The sequence below is a fragment of the Chelonoidis abingdonii genome, chromosome 10, assembly GCF_003597395.2.
Source record: "Chelonoidis abingdonii isolate Lonesome George chromosome 10, CheloAbing_2.0, whole genome shotgun sequence".
Classification (NCBI taxonomy): domain Eukaryota; kingdom Metazoa; phylum Chordata; order Testudines; family Testudinidae; genus Chelonoidis; species Chelonoidis abingdonii.
Window position 1 is genome coordinate 49,148,430 of NC_133778.1, and position 18,248 is coordinate 49,166,677.

At 39.5% G+C, this 18,248-nt stretch overlaps 1 protein-coding gene across 2 annotated transcripts in view; it reads left to right on the plus strand.

The window, feature by feature from the left end:
* Window positions 1-17,880, plus strand: part of CCDC148 (coiled-coil domain containing 148) — a 139,711-nt gene extending 121,831 nt beyond the window's left edge. For both annotated transcript variants that reach the window (XM_032778735.2, XM_032778737.2), the window contains exons 13-15: window positions 3,116-3,233; window positions 9,163-9,306; window positions 16,271-17,880. In XM_032778735.2, coding sequence (XP_032634626.1) covers window positions 3,116-3,233; window positions 9,163-9,306; window positions 16,271-16,417 — 409 coding nt within the window. In that variant the 3' untranslated portion in view covers window positions 16,418-17,880. The remainder of the gene's footprint in view (window positions 1-3,115; window positions 3,234-9,162; window positions 9,307-16,270) is intronic.
* The last annotated feature ends 368 nt before the right edge of the window (window positions 17,881-18,248 follow it).

Consider the following 18,248-nt stretch of genomic DNA (forward strand, 5'->3'; position numbering starts at 1 on the left):
TTGTCTGTTGGTCCCTAGGGAATCCCATTTGAATTAGTATATGCTCACCTTTCTAGGGAGGTGGCTTCTCTGGAAATGCTAAAACCTGAGTGAATTTGCCTAATCACCCCCCTGCTGTTCTCCTATTTACCCTTCCCATGGAAATTCACACAATTCCACAGTAACATTCAATTGCATTTTCAATACAATGAATTCCAAAGATGTTAAGTTAAACCTTACTGAATTAGTTTTATTTCAATAAATTTCATTCAGGATATTGTCAGTCTGTCACAGTATGAGCACTGTTCTGTCCTCTGTTCCACATGCTCAGTGTTCTTTACTTATGTATATTTATTTGCCTCCTCTTTAACACACCTGCAATGGCTTTTCATTTAATTTACTGCACTGAAGCCATTAATCTTGTACTTTACCTAAAGCCATGAATGTTTGGGATTGAAATCCAGTTGAAATTATTGCCTGAGGCTATTTAAGGGTCAAAGGCAGAGAGACTGTATTCTGTTTTCCAGCAGTAGTTAAAAAAAAAAAATCAACAAGGTGCATGTGTAGAAGCCATTGTGTTGACTCTGTGCCATATGAGGACCTCTGTACAATGGAGCGATCCTGCCAAGGCCAGCTATGTCAGTGATGCAGCCTGATTCCAGTGATAGTGCAGTATAAAACAGCCACACAGCAAACCAGAATTTAGTCCTTGTATTTATGAGCAATTTACTATCCATTACAAAAGATACATAAGCAGTTCATGAGTTATTTTCTAATGTGTTTTTAAAAGCTATAGATATTTGGTTATATAGCATCATAGGGTAGGAAAGGATTATGCTAATAACTTATATAAAATAAAGAAACGGCATAATTCAGTAAAGAAATAATAGAGGTGAGATTATGAATCAAAAGTAAATAAATGCTCAATTTTACGTTTACCAGACTTGTCATACTATACAAAATAAAATGATGTAAGGAAAGGAAAAACTACTTACTGTTTGTTGAGGATATTAATTCTTTGGAATTGTGTAGTGCTTTTCATCTTCAGACTTCTTCACTAACATTAATCGAAGAAGGAAAGAGAGGTGTTACTGTTACTAGGTACTGTAGTGCCGCATGTGTGCTGCCTGGCACTCTGCGGTATATTAAGTATGCCAAGCTAAAATGAAATACATGCCCCAGTGAGCTTACAGTCAAGGGTCACAATGCTATGAAGACTCAGGTATGTGCTTAATTATAAGCAAGAGTAGTCCTAGAATCTTTGTAGGATTGGGCTTTACAAAACTAAGAGTGGGGACAATACAGAGCAATATAGTACTAGACAGACAGCATGGCAAGTGGTCATTACAGGTGGCATGTTTTGCTGATCTAATGGATTTTCAGTAGATTTTTAGAGAGAAATGGGGCAGGTTATGCTTATAGACATTGAATAGTATCGTTCTCCACAAGTAGTCCCATTGAAACCAATAGGAACCACTTGTAGAGTAAGTTACTCAGTATCAACAAGGGTATCAGCATTTGGTCCATTGAAAGTGCAAATGGGTACTTGTATGTGCAAATACTGTACCAATTTCCCTATGTACACATAGGGCCGTAGCCTCAGCTCATGTAAATTGTCATAGCTCCATTGACTTCAGTTGACCATTTACACCAGTTGAAGATTTGGCCCATAAATTTTATGGATGCCAGCAAAGAGCTACTTCTGAAAAACCTGGCCCAACATGTGATGTATTTTAGGCCCCAAGTATCCAGTGACTTAGCAAGATCCTACAAGTGTGTCAGATATGGAAACATCTTCTGAGCTTTGTCCTTTTGTTTAACCACTACATAAAAACTACATGTACCCACAGCATTCGTGACATATTTATTCTAATCACAGTAACAAACAATAAATGATTATAGTCTGAAAAAAACTTGTATTACAAACATTTTTAAAAGTTCTGTTAAAACTTTTAAAATAAGCATGTTAGTTTTTTCCTCTTGAATAGTTATGAGACTGGCTGAAAGCAGAATTTGAATGAAATTATGCTTATCAGAAATTACATAAGTATGTACCCACAATACTTCAAAAGGTAGCTCTGCTGAAACTAATTAGCTAAACTCATTTGTCAGCTTGTTGCTTATTAAAATTGTTAGTTACTGGGATACTTAAAGTCAAAATTGAGTCTTAAAACATTAAAACTGTTTTGCTGTAAAATTAAAGTTTACTTTGAAATAAAAATAGTTAAAATGTTACTAAATACAATATAGTAAGTATAACAATTATTACAGTATCATGTGGATACTGTGAAGTTACAATGGAAGTGAAACACTTAAAGTCAACTATAAAATATTTATTAAGCTGTTTTAAACTTGGAATACTATTTGCAACTGAGAATATATTTACAAATTAAAATGCCTCCCTGTTGTGTATGTAGCTTTCATATCTCAACTGTTATCCTCTGCCCAGGAAGCTAAAGATCTTTGTTATTGCTGCTCCCGACTGGACAGCATGAACTACATGATGATCTTTTCAAGATAGTACAGGGGTTCTCAAACTGGGAGTCAGGACCCCTGAGGAGATCACGCGGTTATTACATGGGGGGTCGCGAGCTGTCAGCCTCCACCCCAAATTCCGCTTTGCCTCCAGCATTTATAATGGTGTTAAATCTATAAAAAAGTATTTTTAATTTATTAGGGAGGGTCACACTCAGAGGCTTGCTATGTGAAAGGGGTCACCGGTAAAAAAATTTGAGAACCTCTGAGATAGTATGATCATGAAAATATGATGATCTTCTTTCTTCTTCTCATGAGCTAGGAGTGCCACTTCTTCAACACTTTCAGCCCTTGCTTGGTCAGAAAACAAGAAACAGAAACTTTGGGCCTGAATCATAGAGAATATTGGACAAAAATTAGGCTCCATAAACGTGTTCTGATAATTAGCTAACTTGTGAGAATATTCATGGATAATTATCCATTCTTTAAACTCTGGTAAAATAGTTAAATAAGTTAGTTTCAGGTGTTTTGAGGAAACTTCATATTATTCATGAGACAGAGATAAAGAATTTCACCCTGGTTTTCAAGCAGAAATGTTAAAACCACAGTTTGATACAACTTGCCCAATGTTTTCATCATATATGTATGCTCTATTGTACAGGGTTAAGTTTAGACAAGAACTGTTGGAAAAACGCCTGGTGGAGAGAAAAGAATTGTCCCTTCAAGAAGCCCATGTGAAAGAAGAAAGAGAGAGACGTCTTGAAGCCCTGAGGCAACAGGTGATTTTGTTTCCTGTGTATAGTATTTAGATATTCAATTAAGCTACATAAAACTACATGAATATAACACATTACAAAAGCAATTCCCCAGCAATCAAGGAATGAAAAAGTTAAGGTTTTCACAGTAACATTACCTCTGCCACTTTACACACCCTTTGTGTTTTGTACTTCTGACAATATGCACATTAACATATTAAATGACACAGTGGAATCTGTTAACATTTGGAAGTGGATAGTCACTAATTTCTCTGAGTTGGGATCCTTTTCTCTTTTTCTTCTATTGTTGTTCCTTTTAGTTTCAGTCCTGTGTAGAGGACCAGCACAAGGCTTATGAATCACTTCAGCCCCAAAAATGAGCATAAGTGGTTCATGGGCCATGGGTTGGCTCTGCACAGGATTGAGTTTAACTCTCTATGAAGTTTGTGCAGTTCATGAAAAAACTGTATTCCAGACAGCACTTATCCAAGGTTGCCAAGTTAAATTTACTGTGATAATGTTGTTTTTTTCTTTTCCTAACCTTTGAACATATATCTTTGAAACAGTTATGTTACATTTAATTTTTTTTTAATTTAATTTTCCCTGAGTTGTTTTTTGTCTTCAAGGAATAAAAGGGAAATCTAGTGCTTGAGATTCTATGCTGTATTCATGGAGGTGCAGCATAGAAAGTGCAACCCAGAGTGTGAGTGGGGAGCAGGGAAAAGTTTATTTAAACCACTTTTTGTGTCTTTCCAACTGGGGGATCAACTTTCCAACTAGGGGTCAAAACAGCACCCAGTGTAACTCAGGTCTTAAAGTCTGGGTTCCAGCCTGAGTTCAGAATTCTACACTGCAATAAAACAGCCCCTTAGCCCAAGCCCTGAGAGCCTGAGTCAGCTGGCACAGGCCAGCCAAGGTCTTTTAATCGCAGCACAGACCTACCTGAGGGAGAGAAATGCATAAGAAAAGTGATTTACTGAAAAATAAAATCTGCCTGCACAGATGCAAGCTGTGATACAAATCTTGCAAACACTTATGTGCAAAAGTAAGTTGACTGACATTCGTGATTTAATTTACTTCAAATGGAATGTTTTCAGCTCCTTTTGGACCTCCTACAGAACTTTAGTAATGTAGGGATATTATCAACTTAAACTGTCAAATCGCCTAGGTCCTAGTCCAGGGGTAGGCAACCTATGGCACACATGCCAAAGGTGGAACGTGTGCTGATTTTCAGTGGCACTGACACTGGCTGGTTCCTGGCCACTGGTCCAGGGGGCTTTGCATTTTAATTTAATTGTAAATGAAGCTTCTTAAACATTTAAAAAACCTTATTTACTTTACATACAACAATAGTTTAGTTATGTATTATAGATTTATAGAAAGAGACCTAAAAATGTTAAAATGTATGACTGGCACGTGAAACCTTAAATTAGAGGAATAAATGAAGACTCGGCACACCACTTCTGAAAGGTTGCCAACCTCTGTCCTAGTCCTTAGTTGTCTCTACTCAGAGCAATACCCCAAATCCTCTTATGTCTTGACTGAAGTTAGCAAAATCCCTTTGCCAGCATGAGTACACTTTATGCATGGTTCTAGCACTAGAGTTTATGGTAACTCAGAAGAGCACTGTCTTTCTGTACAGGTTTCTGGAACATGCCAGCTTGTTACAGAGATACAGATTGAATTTACTGTCTTGAGTTTAAAAGGCAGGCCTAGGCTAGATTGTTCTCTTCTGGACGAAATGTCCTCATTACATTCCTTTAACATGTGTCAGAGCTGGTTTTCAGATAAATGAGCCTCAAAGTTCAATTGGCTGCTATTTCAGTCCTTTTTTTTTAAACCTATTGAAATTTTTTTAACATTGAGTTAATGATTGAGTTAAAATATTCTGCTAGAATAACCACATTATTTTGCGATGTCAATACAGTGAGTTACAAACACCAGAGTTTTATGAACTCACTAGTCAACTACACACCTTGTTTGGAACTTCGAAGGTACACAATCATGCAGCAGCAGGGACCTCCCAATCCCCCCCTCCCAAAAAAAAGTTCAAATTCAGTACAGTATTGTGTTACACTTAATCAATAAAAAATAAAGGGAAAGTTTTTTAAAAAAAAAAAAGATTTGACAAGGTAAGGAAACTGTTTCTGTGCTTGTTTCATTTAAATTAAGATAGTTAAAAGCAGCATTTTTCTTCTGCATAGTAAAGTTTCAAAGTGGTATTAAGTCAATGTTCAGTTCTAAACTTTTGAAAGAAACACCATAACATTTTGTTTAGAGTTACAAACATTTCAGAGTTAGGAACAACCTCTGTTCCTAAGGGGATCATTACTCTGAGGTTTTACTGTATGTTCCAAACAAACTTGATTAAATCAGTTGAATCATATTGGCACTGGTGACATACAAGAAAGTATATTTTTCTTGGTGGCAGTAACTTTGTGAGCTGCCACCATGCTGGTGACTGGTACATCATGGTTAAAATGTGTCCAAAAAGGCTTTTGATGATGATGACTCAGTTCCTCTTTAACTATTCCTCTAATCAATCATTTTTCTCCATCTTCACCTGATATTGGTAGGGTCTTACTCCATGAAATAGATCCCTTAGTTTTTATCTGGCACAGATAAAAATATTTAGAAAGTCCATTCAGTTGTTTATCTTTTTTACAAGGTGAAACTATAGATATAACCTTTTGGTTAAAGAGAGAGAAAGGTTGAATCTTCTGTCATGTACAGTTTTAATATTTTTTGCTTGCATTAGTTATCTGATTAGGTGTCAGCAATTATATCCTACTGCAGATTGACTTTTCTTCATACAGTTTGCTGTATTTTTACAAAACAGTATTAGGCCACTTGCATATACAATGGCACAAAGAAACTACATAAAAATTGTCTACAGACTGCGATTTATACTGCCTTGCAAGAAAAATTAGATTTGACTCTTTAATAAAGTAGGACTGTTACTTAATATAACTACTAAGTTATTAGTCCACTTCTCTCATCTCCTTCATCACTTTTTGGTTGTTGGTTTTGATTGGGAAAAGTCCCTACATCTTTCTTAGAGCCCTGAGGACACCATCATTTCCCCTCGTATATTCAGTACACTCACTCAGTTGAGGGCCCTTGTACAACCACCATAATTCCAGTCTTGGAAAGTCTGGTTAGAAATAAGCAATTTCTCTTCTTCAATATTTACCTCTGCACATTCCTGCTTATAGGATGTACACACATGCATACTCAGCTTGGAGCCATTTAAAAGAACAGTAGGCTATGTGAGCTCTTCTTTATGGATTTGACTATTCACACCATAAGCCTTCAAAAGGATGAGCCACCCCTACAGTACTCATTCACTTCCAATAGAATATGGCTGTGGATGTAAGGACCATCTCTACGGTGCCCTCATTGTTTTTAGGCAGAATTTCTGCATTTGCCTGTAGTTTTAGTTTAGTTTAGAATGTAGTGTAGTACATTTTGAAGTTGTTTTATTTGACCTATTTTGATTTAGACTGCTCTTTGGGGTCCTTCCATGCTCCAGAACTGCAGTTCTCAAGTGTTGCCTTTACTGGTTCCCTGTACCTTTGAACCATGCCTAATCCAGAAGGGTGGGTATAAGAAGTATCCAGCAGGCAGCAATGAAGTGTCAGTGACTGGTCAACACATTTTCTGTCTCTTTTGTTTTGGTAAGGATCATTCTTCAGCTCCATGGTCTGTCTGTGCAGCCTTTACACACAAAGCCTGAAAGCAGAGAAGCGCTTCTAAATATTTTCCTTATGCAAGAAGTCTTGAATCCTGGATCAGCCTCCTTCTAACTAGAGTCCTACTAGTTTCCACGATATTCTAGCTCTGTCTTCAGTCCTATCTTGATTCCAGGGTCTATTAATTATGTCTTGACTTCCAGAAGATGCTTAGTCAGTGCTGAGTCTTTGTAAGCTCCAGGAGTTTCTTTTGTTTCAAGGCTTATATTGGTGATTATGCCCTCCACATCACTAGAGACTTTGGTATCTTCTTCCAGCAAGGAGGCCATAGTTCATCAAGGTTTCTTTGGAACCAACAAAATTTTCAAGGCATTCAACTGCCAAGACTGTTGTTGTTTATGAGGTCGCTTCAATTCATTTTTCCTCAGCATAGTCAGAGTTGGTAAGCGGGCTACCATCTAGATAGCACATGACATCAGTGCTCCAGGATGTGCAACGGCTACCTCTGAGCTTCCAGACAAATTTTAAGGTTTAGGTTTTGACCTATAAAGCCCTAAATGGCCTAGAATCTGCCTACCTGAGAGACTCTCTCTCCTTCTGTAATACACAGCCACAGTTGCGCTAGGTCTCCCTCAATAGGCTTGGCAGGGCTTCCTCCATATGGGCCTTGGGGCTCTGCTATGCCCTTTCATCCTCCATTTGAAATAGCATAGATTTGGCTGATTTTCAGGGCATGCTGCATGGTCCATTTGTTTTACCTAGCATTTGACCCTTTGAGGTAAGGTGACTGATGTATGGTTGTCTTTGCGTGTTTGATTATGTGCTGCTGTTTATTTAAAAAATGACAAAAATTATTAGCAGAACATGCATATTTTGTGAATGGGTATTTTTTATTTCTTCTAAATAAAATAGAAGTAAAACAAATACTAAAATACTGAGGTGCTAGGTCTTCTCTTGGCTGCCCAAGAATAAGATATGGCTTAGATGAGTCATCTCAGCACCAGATGGTGACGCTGTCATCCAAATACCAGAAGAAGCATCATGGATAAAAGGAGAGGCCTCTATGGATGAGCAGTTTTGATCTGAGGAGACTGTTCTAAAAACGAGATTGGTTTGCTGCCCAGATCTGTAGTTACTTTACATAGTGGCCTAGATAGTGATAGGTTGCTGAGAACAGAGGTTTAGTGCTGTGAAGGAGTGCAGAACAAACTACATCAGTGCAAGGAGGAGTCTATGGGAGCCTGCTATTCGCTGAAGTGGACAATGATCTCTGCATAAACTGTAATCAATAGGTTATTTCGTTTGTGAATGCTTATGTTGAAATTTTGGGCTAGTCAATTCAGTTCAGAGGAGTCAGGAGATCTATGCTATTATCCCTAAGCAGCTATTTCTGCTCAATGAGATTCTTCTATTGTGTTCTGCCTGATGTCATCTTATGATGGTTCTTGAAGGGACGTGTGTATTTCTATCAATCTCATAAACTGTTCCATCTTTTGACTTGAACTTAGTGCTTACAAGATTGACAGCACCATGTTCAGGACTCCTGGCAGACTGCTGTCTGTCTTGTATATCACATTGGAATTTTGCAAAATTTTCATGGATCCTCTTACCCTCTAACAAAAGCTCCAGCCAGTACAGTTACCACTGTGGAGATTAAGCAAAGCTATCCTTTGTGGGTATCTAGACATATCTTTCTGCATGACCACTCTTTTGATTTGGAATTTTACCTTGCTGCCTGTTCTAGGAGATCAGCTCTGCAATCATTGTTTAATTAACCCCCTCAGTCCACCTCCTGGGGGATTGTAGTGCTAGTTCCTCTCTTAAATAGCTAATTTACTAGTAATATTGAGAGGAAATTATTGGCGAAAGAGGAGTTATTTGTCAATAACTCTTGTTTTGCTCCTGCATTTCCACATTTCTCACCTCCTGTGGCCCCCCATTTCCCTGCTTCTTCCGAGTTTTCTGACGTTGGATTCAGTGGAAGGAACTGAGGGCAGATGAAGTCACACATACTTTTTATAGCCTGGAGACTAATCATTTAGACCCACAGCAGGTCCCATTGCTTTTCCAGAATGGTTCAAAGTTTGGCCTGGGCACACTTACATCTCACAAATGTGGAGCTGCACCAGGAATATGTTTAAAGGACAACTGTTCCTTGGTAAGGAACTTTTCTCCATGCCAGTCCACTTCACTCCAACTTCATTCCAGTTAGATAGTATCAACTATTTGACTAATAAGTATTTTCATGTAATGTTATTTAGGTTGCTATTGTTGCTGAAGTTGATCCAGCTAGAATGATGGCTGATACAGTGGCATCTAAAGCTAAAATGGGCATTGGAACTGAAGAAGAAGAATGTGTTCTTCAAAGACCACTGTTTACATTACATACATACAATGAACAACAGGTAATTGCCTATCTTGTATAGTCTGTGTACAAATGAATATTCCATTAACAGAAGGATTAATAATAGAAATTTATTGTCATGTGTGAAACCAAAAACACTGGAAAGAAACTAGTGGGGCTGTCAATTAATCGGAGTTAACTCATGCGTATAACTCTAAAAAATTAATTGTGACTTAAAAAAATTAATCATGATTAATCACAGTTTAATTGCACTGTTAAACAATAGAATACCAATTGAAATTTATTAAATATTTTGGATGTTTTCCACATTTTCAAATATATTGATTTCAATTACAACACAGAATACAAAGTACTCGCTTTAGGTTATTTTTATTACATATATTTGCACTGTAAAAATTATAAACAAAATAAATATATTTTTCAATTCACCTCATACAAGTACTGTAGTGCAATCTCTTTCTCATGGAAAGCGCAATTTACAAATGTCGATTATTTTTCTTATATAACTGCACTCAAAAACAAAGCAATGTAAAACTTTAGAACCTACAGGTCCATTCAGTCCTACTTCTTGTTCAGCCAATCGCCAAGATAAACAAGTTTGTTTACATTTACGGGAGTTAATGCTGCCCACTTCTTATATGCAATGTCACCTTAAACTGAGAACATATGTTCACATGGCACTTTTGTAGCCAGCATTGCTAGGTATTTACATGCCAAGTATGCTAAATATTTATATGCCCCTTCATGCATTGGCCACCATTCCAGAGGAGATGCTTCCATGCTGATGATACTCATTAAAAAAATAATGCATTAATTAAACTTGTGACTGAACTCCCTGGGGGAGAACTGTATGTCTCCTGCCCTGTTTTTTACCCACATTCTCCCATCTATTTCATATTATAGCCATCTCAGGTGATGACCCAGCATGTTGTTCTTTTTAAGAACACTTTCACTGCAGATTTGACAAAACACAAAGAAGATACCAGTGTGAAATTTCTAAAGATAGCTATAGCACTCAACCCAAGGTTTAAGAATCTGAAGAGCCTTTTCAAAATCTGAGAGGGATGGGGTATGGAGCATGTTTTCAGAAGTCTTAAAAGAGCAACACTCTGATGCAAAAACTACAGAACCCAAACCACCAAAAAAGAAAATCAACCTTCTGCTGGTGGCATCTGACTCAGATGATGAAAATGAACATGCGTCCGTCTGAACTACTTTGGATCGTTATCGAGCAGACCTGTCATTTGCATGGATGCATGTTCTCTGGAATGATGGTTGAAGCATGAAGGGACATAGGAATCTTTAGCACATCTGGCATGTAAATATCTTGCAGTGCCATGTGAATGCCTGTTCTCACTTTCAGGTGACATTATAAACAAGAAGCAGGCAACATTATCTCCTGCAAATGTAAACAAACCTTTTTGTCTGAGCAATTGACTGAACAAGAAGGAGGTCTGAGTGGACTTGTAGGCTCTAAAGTTTTACATTGTTTTATTTTTGAATGCAGTTATTTTTTGTACGTAATTCTACATTTGTAAGTTCAACTTTCATGATAAGGAGATTGCAATATAGTACTTGTATTCAGTGAATTGAAAAATACTATTTATTTTATTTTTACAATGCAAATATTTATAATAAAAAATAAATATAAAGTGAGAACTGTCCACTTTGTATTCTGTGTTGTAATTGAAATCAATATATTTGAAAATGTGTTACACATCCAAAAATATTTATATAAATGATATTCTATTATTATTTAACAATGCAATTAATCACACAATTAATCATTTTTTAATCGTTCAATTAATCACGATTAATTTTTTAATGGCTTGACAGCCCTAATATCTAGTTAATATATTTAAAATTAAAACGTAAACTCTTTGACATGTATAATGTATTTCTCTAAAGGATTGTTCTGCTTCCTCCTTCTCTGATTAGTATTATGTTAAATGTTTAGGGCAGGGGATTGGCAACCTTTGGCACACAGCCCACCAGGGTAAGCCCCTAGTGGGCCGGGCCAGTTTGTTTACCTGCCGTGTCTGCAGGTTCGGCCAATTGCAGCTCCCACTGGCTGTGGTTCGCTGTCCCAGGCCAATGGGGGCTGCGGGAAGTGGCACGGGCGGAGGGATGTGCTGGTCGCTGCTTCTTGCAGCCCTCATTGGCCTGGGACAGTGAACCACAGCCAGTGGAAGTTGCGATCAGCCAAACCTGTGAACGTGGCAGGTTAACAAACCGGCCCAGCCCTGGTGTGCGACATGCCAAAGGTTGCCGATCCCAGTTTAGGGTAAACTCCTGCCCTTATAGAAAACTACATCAAGGGAGAGTCACTGTTGGGCGGGTAGCTATAAAACTGTAGGTCAGGAGTCCCCAACGCGGTGCCTGCGGGCGCGATGGCACCCGCGGGGGCATCTAAATGCGCCTGCGTCCTGCCCGGCAGTGGAGCACCCACCGAAATGCCGCCGAATTTCCATGGCGTTTTGGCGGCGACACCTCTCGATGATGTCACTTGTCGGCGGAAATGCTGCAGAAATTCGGCAGCAACACCTCTCGATGACGCCACTTGCCGCCAACAAGCGATGTCGTAGAGGCTTTGCTGCCGAAATGCCGCAGAAATTTGACGGCATTTTGATTGGTGCTCCACCGCCACCACGGTCCTTCGTCTGACACCTGCCAGACGAAAAGGTTGGGGACCACTGCTCTAGGTAGTGGACGTTTTTCAATGAAATGGCAAATTATTCCATTGTCTGGGATGGCTCCTCTACAAACCTAGTCAGATGTAAAGGGAAAACACCAAATTAAAATAATGATACTCTTTCTCTCAGTTTGAATCAGATTGCTGAGGATGTTCCCAGTTCTGCTTGAAATAGAAATTAAACACTAGTACAACAGCATTACAGGTTGATTTATTTTTCCCCAAAAGCAATAACCATATGTTTAAAAATACTATCTACGCTCTAGAATAATGATGTGGAAAGTCTGTTTAGAAACATACACTATTAGTATACTCATGAGGTATAACTTTTAGCCCTGCATCTGATGAAATTAAATGATGCTGTTAGTTAAGGCTGCTAGATACTTTTCATTATGAGACCTTATTTTCAGTTTCTTATAACTTTGCCAAACTTTAAGCATTCAGATTGGACTTTACAATGTTGAATATGCCATAAGCTGTGCTTTTTTTTTTTATTTAAGTTTAAGCAGCAATGGTTCAGCTCCTTCCAAGAAGAAGACAAAAGAAAAATAAATTGTTTTGGCCCTTTTTAAAAAAAATTGTAACTGTCTCATCGAAAAGCTCTAGTACCTCCGTATTTTGGAAAAAGGACTCAAAATTTGTCAGGCGGTAACCTTGGTATCAGGAATGTTCTCTTTGCTGTCCACGTGGAAATTAACTCAAATTTGGCCAAGTTAGAAGCTTCTGTAATATCTCAGTTTGTACATGGCCAGTAGAGACTTGTTAGAGTATAGCACCTAAATTATCCAAATGTTGTGTCTGCCGTGAGTGTTCTCCATCTTCTCACAGCTCCTACACTCCAGCCAGACTATGCTTGTCCCCACAGAGTGCCTGAGCATTTTCCATCCCAGGGCTGCAAGGGCAGAGCAGGATTTTTCCTGCATTTGCTCCTCCCTGACACTGTATACCACTGTGGTACTGGGCTCAGAACTCAGAACAGTGTGGCTCTCTCTCCTGTGCCCTCAGTACTCCCCTGCTGGTCCCCAGGCAATGGGGAGGAAGAAGGAACACTGGAATGTAATGGGCTGAGGAGTGAGGGCGAGGGAGGGTTGCAGGAGGCAGGGTATGGGAGTGGATAAGGAGTAGAGAGGGAGCAGGGAAGGAGTAGGAGCTGGAGGGTGTGGATTAGAACAGAGAGTAGATAATCTCCAGTGCAGCATCTGGAATTGAGCCCAGGTACTCTCAGGCCTGGTCTACACTACGCGTTTAAATCGATTTAAAGAGCGTTAAATCGATTTAACGCTGTACCCGTCCACACTACAACACCCTTTATATCGATATAAAGGGCTCTTTAAATCGATTTCTGTACTCCACCCCGACAAGAGGAGTAGCGCTAAATTCGATATTAACAATTCGGAGTACGGTTAGTGTGGACGGAAATCGACGTTATTGGCCTCCGGGAAGTATCCACAGTGCACCACTGGACCGCTCTGGTCAGCAATCTGAACTCGGATGCAGCGGCAGGTAAACAGGAAAAGCCCGCGAAACTTTTGAATTACATTTCCTGCTTTTGCCCAGCGTGGAGCTCTGATTCAGCACGGGTGGCGATGCAGTCTCAAATCCAAAAGAGCTCCAGCATGCATGGACCGTACAGGAGATACTAGACCTGATCGCTGTATGGGGAGACAAATCTGTTGTATCAGAGCTCCGTTACAGAACACGAAATGCCAAAGCGTTTGAAAAAAAAACTCTCAGGATACACAGCGCGCTGCGTGACAAGCGTAACGGGAAGCCAGAGACTCAAATGGGACGCTCATGGAGGGAGGGGGGGTACTGAGGACTCCAGCTATCCCACAGTCCACAGCAGTCTCTGAAAAAGTATTTGCATTCTTGGCTGAGCTCCCAATGTCTGTAGGTTCAAACACAGTGTCTGCGTGGTTCATCAGGGAACAGCTTCAGTTTCTTTCCCCCCCCCCACCACCACAATGAAAGAAAAGGGAAAGAAATCATTCCCTTGACTACTTTCAATGTCACCCTATGTGTACTGAATGCTGCTGGTAGACGCGATGCTACAGCACAGTGAAGAGCAGTATCCGCTCCTCTCCCTCTCCCCCTCCCCGGTGGTAGACGGTGCAATAGGACTGCCATCCTTTGAGCATCCTCGAGAACCCCCTGCCTGTATTAATTGCTCAATATCATTGGTGTATGTAAAAAATGGGAATGACTCCCAGTTACTCCCAGTAGATAGACAGAACTGGTAATAAGCATCTTCATCATAGCAACTGGGGCTGAGCTCATCAGCCCCCCTCCCTTTCCTTGTGTAAAGAAAGATTTCTGTACTGCCTGGGACTGTCATAGCCCCGGAGAGGCTGCCTCCCCCTCATTCTCTTTTCTTTTAACAAGTCCTGTTTCTTATTCCTGCATTTATAACTTCATGACACAAATGAATGCGTTGGGGTGGGACACTGCCACGTAGCCCAGGAAGGTTTGGGGAGGAGGGGTAAAGCAATGGGTGCGGTTGTTGCAGGGGCACCCCCTTGTGAATACTGACACGGAGCAGCTGTGCTCTGATAATACACTGGTTCTCTAATACACTTGCCTCTTATTCTAGGCAGGACTGACTCTATTTTTAGAAACCATAAGGGAGGGATTGACTCAGTCCCAAGTGAGTCAATCCCAATTTTGCTTTGCGCCCGCAGGCGGATTTTCAGCCTGAGGGGCACTCATGATAGCAGCGGACAGCTTATCAGAGAGGAGAGAGAGAATAACCGTCATCTCATTGCCATGTTTTCTCCAGCAATGTAGACGGTACAGAACGACTGGTAACCATCTCGTGCTATCATCATGCAAAAAGCAAGTGAATTGCTGCCCCGCTGTGTAGCGCTGGAGTATCGCCTCTTGCTCTACGCGGCATCCAGTACACATTACGGTGCCGGAAAAAAAAAAAAAGCTGAACGGGCTCCATGGTTTGCCGTGCTATGGCGTCTGCCAGGGCATCCAGGGGAAAAAAAACGGCGCGAAAGGATTGTCAGCTGATGTTTTTCGCAGAGGAGCAGGAATGAACTGACGGACATTTACCCAGAACCCCCCGCCGACCATTAATTCATCGCTGATAGGTTCCAAGGGGCGGGGGAGACTGCTCGGGCAACTATGGATAGCTCGGACGTGCTGAGGCCCACAATGCACGCTTCGAATCGACGTGTCGCCTGCGGAGCATGGACGCACAACGCCGAATTACTGTGCCTAGTGTGGCCGCATGAAATCGAATTTATAATATCAGTTTTATAAAACCGATTTTAGCTAATTCGATATTATCCCGTAGTGTAGACGTGGCCTCAGTCTCCATATACCTCTGCTGTCAGGAACGAGCTGTGAAACCCACTGGCAAAGTGTGTATCTCATCCCCCCACCCCACCCCAGTGGCCTGTCTGCATATAGGTTAACAGGCTTTTACTGCTACCTTTTACTTCATTAATTCAAGTGGAAGAGGTCTGTGCTGTGGATTTTAAGATCTAAACCCTGTTGATGGTGGAAGCTGGGAATCAAAATGGTTCCATATGATGGATTTTCTGTTTTGTTTTTTTAATTAGGCAAGTACATTAAAATATATTTTAAAAAAAGTTAAGGTTACAAAATTAAGCACTGACAAATTAGGAAATACCAGAATTAAGATTATCTTGTGCGTATGCATTATGATACAGTTTTTAACTACATGATCACATACATTTTTTCCACAGGACCTCTGTCTCATTCAGTGCTCAGGATCGCTGTCGCTCTGGGAATAAATCAGGATTGTGAAGTGAATGAGGCTGTCTTCTGCAAAAAATGAGGCAGGGCTCCTACAGAAGTTGGGGGCACCACCACCACCTATTCTCACAAGGGTTGTGAAGATTAGCTAACATTTGTGAAACACTCAGATAACTACGGTGTGAACACCATAAAAATCCCAGAAAGAAATTAGTAAATATATCTTCAGTGCAGGGCTAGGATGGCATGCATTAAATATATCCTTCAGCCTCACATTAGATGTAGAGAATAAAAAGCAATATTGAGTAACTCATGAAGCAGAGATCCTGTGGGAAAAATATATGATCATGAAGTTAAAGGTTATGTATATGTACAAGGAGACTGAAATAAAATTGCACAGGCAATGTTAATTTTGGCATTTTCTAACTTTTGAGTCCTTCATTTTCCAACTTGAATGTTCATTTAGCATAGGTTTTTATGTACCGGTAATATATAGAGACAGGAATTTATATATGTAACATTTTTGAGAAAGTATTAATGCTGATATTTTGTTTCTGTTCATCATGATGATATTTTATTTTAACAGATCATTTCTGACCCTAGAGTTCGTGTTGAGCTAGCTCTTCGAGAAGCTGGACTTCATAAAACTCTTTATGCTAAAGAGATTTTACCAAAAATTCCTCCACTCAAACTTCCAAGAAAGGACATGGAATCTACAGTCTTTAAAATGTAGAATCCAGAATGGATTTCAGAACTCTTTGACTATCCTCTGGACTATAATAGAAAAAATTTTTAAGAAACTTCTTTAATTTAGATAACTTTGTGAATTTAGGATACTTCTTAGAATTATGTAGTTCTCAGTCAGTGCGATCATTTAAAAATAAATTTATTTCCTATGGAATGCGCAGTAGGCCATTTAATAGTCTCCACAATCTTGAATAGAGTTTTGGAATGTCATGTTCTTTAAGAACTTTTTACTGAGATAGTAATCTAATTATCTGGCGCCAAATCAACCCCTTATGTAAAAGCTTCAGGAAGAGTCACCGTACATGGAACCCTGTGTTAAGATTTCCACACAGCATCATGTTTGAGATGGTGTTTTCCCACATTATAAACACTATGGAGTCCAAACCCAAACCTGATGGATCTCTGGGGATCTATGGGAGGCATGGGGTCATCAGCATGTCCCCTTACTGGTTCTGATCCTTGGAAGCCTTCTGCCAGTTCCCACCATGGCAGTGTGGTTCCTTTGGAGCTACTCTTGTAGGTAGTCTCCCCCTGGCCCACAGTAGCACCTGAGCATTCCCCAGGAAACTCTGTGGGAAAGGTTATATAATGTGGGATCCTGCCCCCAGATTTACCCTTTTTCAGCCTCCCCCAGTGAAGGCCCTAGAGAGGGCTCCACTGGGTGTGTGATAGTGTTGAGTCTCTTCCCTGCAGAAGACGTGATATCTGTATATGGAGGGCTCTTCACACACCCATCACACAGAATACAATCTGGCACTTGGTAAACAGCATTTTGAAGAAATATTTTGTGTGTTAATTGGCAGCACAAATCTAACGTAACATCACAAAAGAGTCATTTTAGATGGTACTATAGTACATAGATGCATCCAACATAACTTTCATATCAGGTTATATTACCTGAGAATTTGATTTTTTAATTATAAAAACCTCATTATCATAAATGCTTCTATTATTCCTTCATTATTATAAGAGGAAACTTAACCTTTCTCTAAAATTAGAAACCAATTTGGTGCATCATGTTTACTGCAAACCAATCATCCAAACAATTTCATTTTGCAATTTAGTTGTTCAGAATACATTATTAAATTAGAAATAACATTTTAGCTCTAGGATCTGTATTTTGTTTTTTTTTTTTTAAAAAAAAGGATTTTTTTCATTTACATGAAAGGAAAATTGAAAAGTAATTTTGTATAACTCTTTGCTTTTTCTAACCTTACATAACATGCATGTAACATGTATGAAAACAAGAAGTATCAAATATGTGCCTAGCAAGCTAATCACCATTCAAGAAACTATTTGCATATGACTGAGAATATGGTCTTTTTATTTCATTTTACATGTCAAATAATATATACACATCGAAATTTCTTATTCAACCTTTCATAAAATACATACACTGTATGGATCATGCTGTATTAAGGGACAATGAATATTAGAATAAAAATAAGATGTATGCAGTTCTCTATCGATCTGGTTACATATGTCCCTAGTCACCATATTCTCTGAATGCCTAAGTCATTAATGGATTGTGCACTCACTATGTCCCAGTGATATAGGAAGCACATCCCCATTTTACAGATGAGGAACTAAGGCACAGTGCAGATTAAATGACTAGCACAAGTTCATACGGGAAGTCTGCATCTGACGCAGGAGCTGAACCTGTCCTTTGGGACCCAGACCAGTGCCATAGTCGTGTCTTTCTACTCCAGTATCTATGCTCTCCTATTGTTGGCATGTTGTACATGTAATGTTTGGATTTGACTGCTGAGTGTTTGTGCCCAAATTACAATTCTGTGTTTATTTGTGCAACGGATGAC